Source organism: Manacus candei, unplaced genomic scaffold (assembly GCF_025592945.1).
Source record: "Manacus candei isolate 608988 ecotype Guabito, Panama unplaced genomic scaffold, ASM2559294v1 h1tg000126l, whole genome shotgun sequence".
Lineage (NCBI taxonomy): Eukaryota > Metazoa > Chordata > Aves > Passeriformes > Pipridae > Manacus > Manacus candei.
The window spans coordinates 22,162-34,865 of record NW_026138174.1 but is presented as its reverse complement, the minus strand read 5'-3'; the positions used below and the strand labels follow the sequence as shown (position 1 = coordinate 34,865).

Here is a 12,704-nt window from a genome sequence, read left to right as displayed (position 1 = left end):
CAAAAGCAGTGTTTCTTTAAAAAAAAAATTCCCAAATCACTAACTGTTAATCTTATTGCATTTTTGATCAAAAATTTTCCTATTTCCTTTTTTATTATTATTATCTATGTCTCTATTTCTCTATTTCTCTCTCTCTCTCTCTCTCTTTCTCTCTCTCTCTTAGATTATTCAAATTTCTTATCCTGACTGGGACTCTGTAAGCCCAAGAACAAGAAATGTAACTGCCTGCATTGTGAAGCTGGTAAACTGAAGCACAAAGGAATGAAAATCTTACCCATGATCATGCAGAAAAGGTTGTAACAGGATGAGGAACTGAACTGAGCTGAAGTTCAAGATCTTAACCATAATGCACATCTGCTGAAATACAACTTTGGAGCTAATTAAAATTCCAGGGATTTGTAGAGAGTTCATCTGTAGGAGAACTTGGGTTATTGAAAGGCAAACAGCACTGAACAAAAGAGCACAGGTGTGGGGATGTAGGTGAAAAAAGAAGTGTGGGGACATCAGGAGCAGGATAGGCTCAGTCTACATGAACAGTTGGAGAGTTGCTTTGGAAGGAAAGAGGTTGTGTAAAGGAGGAACAGCAGAAAACAGTGATGGATAAAGTGCCATTGAACTGATGAAGGCAGAAGGTGGTGGTGACCTTAACTTGGATGTTTGCCCTGGCAGGAAAGATGTTAAAGGCAGCTGAAATGGCTGTTCTCAGGAGCCTTTTTGGAGAGCAGATAGGGAGGGGTGGGGTAGATCAAAGGTAGATCTTAGCTTGGCTGGTTAATGCCTTGAGGCCAGGGGATTACCAGTGCTTGTGCCTTAACCCACAAATGAGAGTTTGATGGTCTGAGTGGGTGTCCCTGGGCATGGTGGAGGTGGAGAAATGCAGTAATTTCCCACTGTACTCTTGTTCTAGTTGTGGCTGTGCAGAAAGAAACTTGGAGAGGCTTACACACTGCAGGAAGATCTGGTGAAGGAATAGCTGTCAAAAAAAGTTAGAAGAATTTCTAAATTCAATTATGAATTCACAAAACTAAACCAAATTTGCTTCAGAGAAAGAAAGTGCCCAAAGACGTGCTTTTACCATTGATCAAAATCTCAGTGTGACAAAATAAATGATCTGTGAGAATTGTGTTTCAGTGTCTTTAAAAACTGCTTTGTGAAATTGGCTGCTGTACTTGGACATGAATTTGGACATATAAAGTTGCTACTAAATAACTGAAATTTAAACTTAGTTTAATTTTGGAAACTGGAAAATTTTAGAAACATTAGGAGAAATCTATACAAACAGAGAAAGGAATGCAGAGGCTGACTTGAACTTGAGAAACCAGAATCAAAGGAAAAAACACCAGGGCAAACACAGTGCACAAAACCCAAGTAAAGATAAGGGAGTACAGAATGAAGAGAAGGACAGTAAACTCAACCACATAACAAACTCCAAATGCTTCTTCCACAGCTGGGATGATAATTATTCTTTCAATATAAAGAGAAATTCTCCCATAGAGAGCCAGGCTGGATATGGCAGTGCAAGTGTTTTGTACATCTCATTCCCGGTTAACAGGACTGTGGCTGGCTGATACTGTCTTATCAAAAGGTCATTTATGCTCCCATGGGGTTAACTGTAGCTTCCAGTGCACTCCAGACCCTGCGAGCCAGAGCAGAGAGGAGCAGCTGGCTGGTTTCCCCAAGGTCAGCCAGCTGAGGAGGAGAGTGGAGCTGCCTGCTGGCCGGGTTCCCAAGGCCGGCTGGATGGAGAGGAAAAGTGCAAGCAGGAAAACAAAGTTACAGTCAGCTCCTCCAAATATATAACCAATTATCTTAGAGTTTAAGCCTCCCCCCAGGCCTTGAAATAATTGTGATTTTGCCATACTTGATGGTGGCCAAATCATGACCTTGCTGTGTTCTGAGACAGATGAATAAGGGAATGTAAGAAGTGTCCTTGTTTATTGGGGTGAACTCTTTGTGTTGCAGGGATAGTAGTGGTGGCTTCTCCTCCTTTCTGTACAAACTCCAGATGTTAGTCATTCTACTCCTCCCTCTAATGCACTCTTGAGTTGTGCAGAGAGAGAGAGGAAGCTCTGGATACCACTTAATTTCTTCTGCAGGACAGGAGAACAGCAGAGACCAAATAATTTGCTGCCCAGCTTCATTGTCAGAAGGCCTTCACTACTAGGGAGGTCTCCTTAAGCAGCTGCTGTGGTTGCCAAATAATCAGAAGCCCCAAGAGACAAGAAGATATACTACAAATTATGGTGTGGGAGCTCAATGCCATCAGCAGCTCCCTTTCCAAGAGCACAGTAAAGGAAAACATTATTAAATTTCGAATTCAACAATATAAAATGTATCCTGTATGTGCGTATGTCACGCACAGTGATACCTTATGAAAGCAAAGGATTGCTACAGATATTATCTTTGCAAGACATTTTCCATTTGGAAAGAAATTCTTATCCCTCAGAATAAAATGGGCTTGTGTATTTTACCCCGAAAAGTGATATGAAAAACTAGCTGAAGGCTTATTCACCAAATCTGAGGTGAGTAAACCCTCAGAAAACCCCTCGTATTCGAAAATTGTCAACTGTTACATTTTCACTAAAGTTATCATTCAAAAGGATTTGCATGTTCTGACTTAGCACATTATCTGTTGATTTTTGTAGGAGTGAGGCAAGGATTGGCCAAAATTAGGTAAAATATTCTAAAGTTTGTAGTTTTGTTAATGTTAATGCAATGCACTTTTGCATCATGTCAAAATGTGCTAATTACCACCTTTTCTAACATATTTTAGTGAGGGTGCATCTTAAATAGGTGTATAGTATGTTCAAGCAGATGGAGGACAAAATTTGTTCTACAGTCAAAGGTCAGTAACCAGGATGTCGGATTTGGTACATGTGAAACATCAGGATGCTGAATGGGTCCTAAATAATTATTTTAATGGGAACAAAAACTAAATCTGCTTTGTTGCTTTATTCCCCTGAAAAATTAAGGGCTTGTTTTCATTGTAGGAATTAAAATTTAGCAAACAACTCTGATAATGGTAGTAGTGAAAGGTATTTCATAGAAATTAGTCTACAGGGAAATAAAGTGAACAATAAAAAATTTCCATGGACTAACTTAAGAATAATGCCCTTCAAACACCAAACAAGGCACACAGTGATACCTTTCTCCCTCCTGCTCTGCCTTTATCCCTTCTCTCCCCAAGCCCCCCTTCACTCTCATCTACCTCCAAAACAAAACAACAGTGCTGGAAAAGCATCAAACAGGACTCAGTGGGAAACCAGATACACGTCTAAAGGGCACTGGAAAGAGATCCAGCTCTGTAGTGAGTGATAATGAGATGGACCTTTCAGCTAATTGTGTCTAATAATCTATTATTGTAGTAGCAGGTTGGTATTGGAACTATTTTTAGCTTTGTAATTTTTCACGTTTACTGTATTTAAGTCGCAGCACCTTTTAGAGTTCTTTTAATTTCAAAGTTGTTGGGAATCTATGTGGCAAGTAATTATTTTAATATTATAGGTTGGTGGTTCCTGTCTGGTCTTAGCCAGTGGGTGGACACATTGTAAAGGTGGTGTTAAGAGAGGTGTCTGGGTTGAGAAGCACAACAAAGAGCCTGAGGTTGAACACTGGGCCACCTTTTTATTCTCTGTAAGGTATTTTCACCGAAGTATGTTGAGGTATTGATATGGTAAAACTTCGACTGTTGTCCTTTTTGTTCTGTTGTAGTGTTAAAAATAAGAATTTAGTCCCAGCTGTGCCAAGCTGCTGTTCTTTGTGAACCTGGAATAAATCATAGCTGGTCATACCTGCAGCTGCATACCTGTCTTTAATGTATGTCTTCCAAATTAGTTTAACCTACTAAGGCTGGAGCTTCTAAGCTGATTCTAAAGTACTCGTAAGTTATTTGTAAAATACTTGTACTATCACAAAATTCTCAAAGTTGAAAGGGATATCTTAGGATTGTTTAGTCCACCCCCTGCTCCAAGCAGAATCAGCTAGAGCCAGATGCCCAGGGCCATGTCCTGTTGGGTTTCAAGAATGGAGACTTTGCAACCTTTTTTGGCAACCTGTTCTGGTATTTGATCATCCTCACTGTAAAAAGGTGGGTTTGTGGGTTCAGATGGAATTCTGTGTCTTTTAATTGGCTCTCATCCTGTCAATGGGCACCATGGAGAAGAGCCTGGCTCCATCTTCTGCCTTCCCTCCCACCAGGTATTTAAAAATATTGATAAGTGTTCCCCCCCTTGAGTCATCTCTGTTCCACACTGAACAGACCCAGTTCTCTCAACCTTTGCTCACATGAGAGATGTTCCAGTCTCTTACTCATCAACAGTGAATACTTTTGAAGCATCACCCAATTCCTCAATGTATTTGAGAGTTTTCAGCTGATAAATAGCCAGTAGCAGTTTCCTTCTCTTTTAATGTGTTAAATGTAACAAAATTCAATGCTCTCAGAATAACAGTCCTTTCATTTACAGACTATGAATAAGAAAATTCAAGTGTGTACTTTAAGGGAAATTAAAATATCCCTCTTTTCTCTCCTCTCCCCTTCCCCACCTTTCCTTTTCTGTTGCGTCGTGTTCCTGTTAGAATGTGGGTTGTGAGTTCCTGGCTTTGTATTTTTGAGATGGATTCTTTGCTGCAGACCAGTAATCAGCCCAGCTTAGCCCTGTTGTCTCCACTTCCCATGTGCTCCTTGGGGAAGCTCAGTTGAATGTTCTCCATGCTTGATAGGTCACACTTTTTCCTTGCTAGGGCAGTTTTTTCTCTAACCTTAGCTCTGTGTGGCTCTCCTCATCCTGCAGAGTGTACAGACAAATCTTGTCCCTCCCAGACACCCTCACCACGTTTTATGCACAACTTTTTATGTGTTCTTTTTTTAAAGAAAAATTAACGAGACTAACAAGTACTGGAGACTGCTCTTGCTTTTCTGAAAACGTGAAGAAGACATTTCTTTTCATAATGAAGAAAAATACTTTTAAAATTACAAACCTGTTAAGTTTGCATCAACAAATGGAAATTTACTTCAGTGGTTTCCTGCTTGTCTCAGAAGGTGGCAATTTTCTGTATTAACTTCAGTCAAATACTGGAACTTGAGGTTCCAGAAGACAATCAGTGTATTGTTGTTAATAAAAGGATCCTCTTACCTAATAATTCTTTTGCTCAATGAAGGAAAATTTTTTTTGTCCCTCATGACTTTATCTGTTTAGGTCCTATCAACATAAAAAATTAGCAAGTCTGGGGAGGGATCCTTAGAGCAAATAGTATTTACTGTATGAATTTATCCTAATTGTTTCACAGGAACTATTCTTCGACGGCATCGAATTCCACTTCCACCTCCCCATGAAGATCAGTTCTATACTATACTTCATTTCAATATCAACATAGAAGTAAACTTTTATTCCAGAATATTTAAGATTGTAGATTGTGACCTATATACAAAAAATTTCCTGAAGAAGATGGGAGTGAGAGTAAATCCTCCTGGAACTCGTCCGCATGATCCATACATCACCCAGCGACGACAGGTCAGATGAGGCAGTAGCAGTGAAAACTTGATATTATTAATATGCATTATATAAATTCTTTCTTTAAAAACATATAGGAAGTAGTTATTTCAAAATAATAAATCCCAAGACAAAACTTGCTTTTAAAAATTCTGGTATATGGCTCATTGTACTTTATAATTAAATATAACCAGTTTTCTCCTGATGTGTTCACACACCTTTTAAAACAGAACAAAATTAATAGGGAAAAATAAAATAAACCTTTCAGTATTGAAAGGAAAAGAAGAAAAAAAGTGTACCTATTCCGTGTTCTACTTACGGATTTGCTTGAGTTAATTTAATGATAATAAACACTTTTAAAGTGTTTAAAGGAAGACATAATTGGAATTGTGGTTCAAGCACCCCCATGGCTTCCTGCAGACTCCTTTGTTCTATTCATATGTCATCTTTCATCTCTACCCCACACGTTTATAACAGCTCTTTGCATGTTTAGAGCAAATTCTTCTGCCATACAGAACCCAGAGCCCTGAAGTTTTAAGACTTGTGAGGTTTTACTTGAAGGTAGTTCCCTCCTTTATAAGTATATGGGAACACATACACACCTGCTCCAAAAATCGCACTCACAGCTCCTACATGCTGTGTGGATTCCCCCTTGCAGGATTTGGGGTCCCTTTTTTTCCCTGTGAATAGTAGTGGGAGTGATGTTTTCTGCAGGTAATAGTGACAGTTTCTTTCAGTTCTGTTTTTGTTGATTAATATGAGTGCAGATGGCACTTGACCCGACTCTGTTAGGACAGTTGGCCCATGATATGCAGCCTGTTGTGACAGATCCAGCCTGGCCCTCTGAAAACAGCAAATACTCCTGTGTCTGTTGCATTCAGCTTAATGCTCATATTGAGGAAACTGCTGCAGGTCTCAGCAGCAAAAATATAAGGTAACTATGGCTGAGATATGTAGGACAATTTCCATGTCTCTGAGGCTTTCTCAGGCCAACACGTTGGTTTATCTTTATTCATGCTGCCAGCCTTTTTTGCAGCATTTATAATACATCTCCTGGTTGTGGTGACTCAAACTGGCCATGGGTTACTTTTCTCTTACTCAGGCATTGTAGGTAACAGCTGCGAATATTGACATGTGCTGAGTTGTCTTGGTATTGTCAGACTGTGTCAACATTATATATGGTACTGCATAACTTGCTTAGATTTAATTTTCTTTAAGCAACAAGCAAACCAGTCAAGTATTGTGGATATTTGTGCCTAAAAAGAATGGAGAGGGGAATAAGATTTGAGAAATAAGAGCATCAGAAGACAAAAAGTTACTAAAATCTATGTCTTCATGTTCTCAGTTGTTGAGGAATTACAGAAAAGTTATCTAGCGAATTCTGGCTGCCTTATGCTCTCACTTTCCTGTGCCTAATCTGTGGAAGGTAATTTTTTTATTATTACCCTGGACTGCTTTGAGTAAAATTGGGTTGGTTTGCACCAAACTCCTGACAGGTGGCCAGAAAACAAATGTACCAAGGAAAGTAAGGAATGCGATGGGGTAGAAAATGACACCAATGAAAAGTGTAGCAAACCACTTAGATTCATATTGCACAGAATCACAGAATCATTTAGGTTGGAAAAGACCTCTAAGATCAACTAGTCCAACCTTTGAACAATCATCACCTTGTCAACTAGACCAGAGCACTAAGTACCACCTCCAGTAGTTTCTTGAACATCTCCAGGGATGGCGACTCCACCGCCTCCCTGGGCAGCCCCTTCCAATGCCTGACAACCCCTTCTGTGAAGAAATTCCTTCCATATTTTTGGAGATGGTATCCCATAGATGATGATGTTATCTGGCTCTGTGGCCATGTTTGGTTGCTCATTGCATCTTCAAGGTTCAGGAAGGAGCAAAACAGAACAATAAAAAGGTAAATAACTGAGCTGTAGCATATATGGCTGAAATGGAAAGAGTGCTGCAAATCACCAGGGATATTGGGAGGCAAAACTTGGTTCTGCTCTCCTTATTTTAAGATTTGATGCTCTGAAAGAATGGACTTTCTCCCTCTCAGATTTTTAAGGCCAGAAGATGTATTACTGGATAAATAGAAATTTAGACAATGACATAAATTGCCACAGTCAACAGTTCTTTCTGTGATTCTATGATTCAATGGTTCAAGCAGTTCAGCTTACAGTGTCCCATCAGTGTCTGTCACTATTCTTCTTTGGAAGCAATTTTGTAGAATTTTTTTTTAGATTAGAAGGGTTGTATTGCCCCTTTTAATGCCTTTTGGACAGGATGGATTTTGACTTAGGAAAAACACCATGTTCAGGTCATCATTTATATGTGTGAACCAACAGTATATAAATGCAGTCCTTGGATTGGTTCATCATCCTGGGATCCAGTTTAATGCAGTGATGCTGGTTTTGCAGCAACCACGACTGTAGGTAGCACCTTGTCATAGGTCACATCAGCTGGAATGTAACTTTTTTTGGGGACTTGCTGTTCCCTTTCAGACCAATGGATGTGTACTGAGAGGAGAACATATGCACCCAGTACCTGCCAGCTATAGAACAGGAATCAAAAGTTAATAAACCATGTTTTAAAGTTGAAAGACAAAAAAATACCAAAGGGAAAAGAAAGAATCAATTCTTTATGCCACATTATCTGTGAGAAATAATTTTTAAGGAAGTAAATCAGGAAGGGTGATGCTATTTGGAGTTGTAGTCATCTGATTACCATGGGCAATTTGTTGAAAATCTGAGATGTACTATAAATAATTTGACAGTTCTCTGATCTGAAGGACCTTATTGCAAGAAAAACAAGGATTAAAACCAATCCAGAATTGTTTTCATATATTTTCATAGGGCACAGTGACCCTGAAAATACTCCTTTGGTAATGGCATAAACAGTGTTTCATGTACTGTAATTGTGTGGTGTCATTTGAAAACCCTAAACCCCTGTTTTAAGGTTGGGCAGTACCATGCAGTTGTGATCCTGTTTTGAAGAGCAAATAATTAAAAATATGTTTCTCTTAATTTCTCCTTTCTCAGAGGATTCTGGAGAGTACAAATCCAGTGCGTCCTTACGAGCGCTTTGACACTTTGAAACAATTTCTGGAGTATGATGGACAAGTTTTAGGTTTTACCTGTGCCTGGAATGACCCAGAATGTCTGCAAGATGGCCCACGAGAACTTGTTCTTCGTTATTATTTGGCTGATGATACAATTGATATAAGAGAAGTTTTACCAGTGAACTCAGGCCGGGATGTAGTTCCATATTTCCTCAAAAGAGATAAGCTTCCAAAGGTGAGGAATGAAAATTTCAACGTCATTCAAGTTCTTCCACTAGTTAAGAAATATTGAACGCCTTGTTTTGAAAATCCTGTACTAGAATTGCAATGATATATAGAAAGTGTTTGCAGAGTATTAATCTTAATTCCATGATTTAGGTTTTGCACGTGTATTCATGTAGTAACTTTGTAAGTGATGGAAAAATGGCTCAAGGCTTGTCATGTTTAAACTAAGACAGAGATGACCTATGATTTTCTTTCTCCTATATTAGTGTATTAGGGTAAATCTATTAATAAAGCTCTGCAGTAATGGAAGTCCAGAAAAATAATTAATATTGATAAGCTCATGTGAAACTAAGGGGAATTCAAATTTGATCCATGACTTATATTTGCAACCTTTGGAAAAGTCAGTTTTAGTATTCCATAGGAATACTACTTTGTAGGAAATGTAATGCGATTTCTTAAAATTGAATTTCTAGATTTGGGACCTTAAGCAAAGCTAGTTAAAATCGATGGGAATCCATAAATAAGCTTTGTCGGGCATTAAGCAGGTGCTTATATGAGAAATCTTCAAATTTCTCAGAGAAATCTTCAAAGGGTTTGAGTCTTCTCTAACCTGTTATGATTATAAAATTAATGAGCTGGATACGCTTCTGTGTCACTTCAGACAGATCCTGATGACAGAATAACATCAACCAACAGATGGAGTAAAATACTGGGAATCTTTTCCTCCTTTCCTTCTAGCACTGATAATCTATTTGTGATGCCAGAGATGTACATGAGATTTTACAGTAAAAACCTATCAGCAAAATATTACACTTTTCTCACCCTTGTACATCCTGTATTCTGATAAGCTGATTTATCAGTGGCTCTATGTTATCAGACCCCTTCTACCATTGAAGTGCATGTTGCAATTTTAAAGGCTGGCTTCTTCCTCTGGAAACTTTGAGAAGGGCAGCAGAGGACATCAGTCAAAAGTTGGGGTGTCAGGGAAGGTGGTAAGACAAAATAACTCATTTTGATTCCCCTGAACCAGCAGTTAATTAATAATTAAAAAATTGTAACATATTAAGTTTGATATTACTGGGATAAATTACTATTGTAATTTTGAAACTCACAACAGAAACAAATATACTAACAATTTTGCCAACAGAATCAAGCTGACCTGAAGATCCTATGTGTGTGCAGTGGTTCAGACCAACCCTGAATGGTTCTTTGCATGTTTTTATAATTATTACCAATCAAAAAAATAGCCTTTAGAGCAGATGTTGACAGTGATGTGGTGCCTCAGGTGTGTTGACCTTTGCTTTCTGTTTGCTTTCAAGAAAAAATAAGGAGACTTTACCCTTTGATACACAGTAAGATTCTGGATGCTGCTTCTGGAATATGTACTGGCTTTTGACATACACACTGGCTTTTAGGTTTGGTGGTGCAATCTTACCTTAGAATTTACTAAAAATTCTCCCAGGAAAATACTACAATAACAGCCAGTCTGTAACAAACCTACTAATTCTAAGGTACCAGAATTCTCTTTCTTCACTCTTAACTGTATTTCTGAAGAGTTGGTCCCTTCTCTTGCAGGATGCTCCCACTGAGATGTTACAGCCGGGCACAATCACCAATTACACTCTTCTCAATGTGTTGGGAAAGTCAGAAAGAAACAAAGGCTACTACATTCGGGACACTCTGCAGGTCAGATATCATTGAATGCCTCCAGCTGTTGAATATCTTCGTAGTAGTTTTTGTAATTTCTGTGATTGTTATCCTCTGCAACAGAGGGTTATTTATAGAATTGTGCTGCCACTGGAGAATAGCTGAAATGAAACCTCCTCAGGTTTACTGTGTGTAAATCACCCGTTTGTAAAAATGAAGTAGCTTAACATGGGGTGAAATATACTTGCAAATGGACTTTGTAGGTTATGTGTTAAATCACACTCACTAAATGTCCTGGGTTTTAAGGAAGGTTGTGGGATTCTGGGATTTATGGAGCTGCTGTATGAATGTTCCCTCTTTTATTAGACAGGAGCGGTGCGTCAGGAATTTTACAAAGACTGCGACTTGAAAATAGGGGCAGTAATTAATGTTTGGGGAAGGAAGATGGTAATCTGTGATTGTGATGAGTTCACTAAAGAATATTACAGGAAAAAGTACGGAACTGGTAAGCAGTGATAATTATCCTTTCCTTATGAGCATTTTTATACTCCTGAGTTTGACAGAGCTGTCTTCAAATTTTATTACTGACAAAACATGCTCATTAAAACCTTTCACAATAACAATCTGTTGTAGGCCATTTGCAGCAAAGCAGTAATTTTACAGGTGATCCAGAAGAGCTTTCTTATGTGTTACTCCATTGAAAACTAACACATAATGCACGTGTTCTTTTCCTAACTGCCTCTGTCTTAAAAGGACAACGACAAAATAGTCATATTGATAGACTGCCATTTCTTCTTCTCTCCTTCCCCCTCCCATTCCCATAGCTGTATTTGCAGTCAGAAAATAATAAAGAGCATGTAGTGAGCGGGTAAGTAGAATGAGCTCAATTATTCCCCGTCTTACTGTGTTTCATTTTATGTGGATGTCAGAATCCTCACATAATAAGATTTTCTGACATGACAGTACTATTCTATCACATTATTGGTTTTTTTTTTACAATGCAGTTTTGTGTATTCTGGACCATTAGGGTATGTATCCTGTGAAGTTTCAGCACTAAATTCTGGAAACATTTAGCAACTATGTCCATAATGGAAAAGCATTTTGGAAATGAATAGTGGTTTTCATTTATCTGTTTTTGAATGTCCTCAGTCAGACTTGCTAATGGTTCCATCATGGATGCCTTCCTGCAAAAAAGACTTCATTATTTTCTGGCAGTTTATTCATTCAATAAATGTAACTAAACATCTAACTGTTTGGAGATGATTGGAAGAATTCTATGGCCTTTCTCTGATATTGTGAAACAAAATATCTGAGCAGGCTATTTCTTTTACCTTAACTTGTGATTGGATAGAGTGTGTGGATCAGAGCCTGTCTGCTGTACTGGGAGAATTAAATGATGTAGCACTGCCATTCAAATACTAAATTTTTTAATTGGGAAAACATGTCTCATTAGGATTTTTTAATAATACCTTTGCATGTTTGTACCAAAATAAACCTGATCTTGCACTAGCCAGTGTGTGAGGAAGCCGTGTTCAATAACCACAGTATTATCTATAAGAATCTATAATAATAGGAGTCTTAACTCCAGAGATGCAAAATAGGGGCTTCTTCCCTGAGAAGCAATATCCTCTATCTTAGCAAAATATCCTGGAACAGTGAATGGGGATTTCTTACTCAGGGCAGGCAATAACTGAAATGCAGCTGACCATCCTGCACCAAATATGCAGTGCAACCAAGTGTTAAACAAATGCAAAGTCCCTTTCCCTCCTCTAATGCTGGCTCAGTAATTACTGGTGATGTCTCTGGATGTTAAAATGGACCAGAAGTAGAATCAGGGAAGGTTTTAGCTTAGAAGCAGGTTTTGAGAGAGAATGAGTGAGTGTTCACCTTTTACTCTTGGTGAGTAATGCATTTTCTTTGTGTCTGGTGGACATGCAAGGTACTCTCAGTGGGCTCAGTCCCACAAAGTGCTCGACATTCCGCCCCGATCCAATTAAACCCTGAGACGTAGTTAATTGCAGTTCAAGTCCAGGGAGACCATTTACTTGAGTAAGCAAGCGGATAAATTAGTTCTTACATCAAGGCACAGTACTCAGCACCTCATGGCATCAATCCAGATGTTTTGTTATTGTGTTTTCACATCACTCCCCTTCAATTCATACTCTTCTGCCAAAGGCATTAAAGAGGCCGACGTTTATTTTTGAGTCTGCAGTTTCAGTGTAAGTTGCTTGCCCATGGAATTTGCCCTTTAGGAGAATTAAGAGTAGTGTAGATTTTCTCTTAAA

The 12,704-nt window shown here is 38.6% G+C and overlaps 1 protein-coding gene across 1 annotated transcript in view; it reads left to right on the top strand.

The window, feature by feature from the left end:
• Positions 1-12,704, top strand: part of EFHC2 (EF-hand domain containing 2) — a 50,839-nt gene that overhangs the window by 16,889 nt on the left and 21,246 nt on the right. Inside the window, exons 4-7 of the mRNA XM_051770880.1 lie at positions 5,287-5,510; positions 8,528-8,782; positions 10,348-10,458; positions 10,786-10,924. Of these exons, the coding sequence (XP_051626840.1) occupies positions 5,287-5,510; positions 8,528-8,782; positions 10,348-10,458; positions 10,786-10,924 (729 nt within the window). The remainder of the gene's footprint in view (positions 1-5,286; positions 5,511-8,527; positions 8,783-10,347; positions 10,459-10,785; positions 10,925-12,704) is intronic.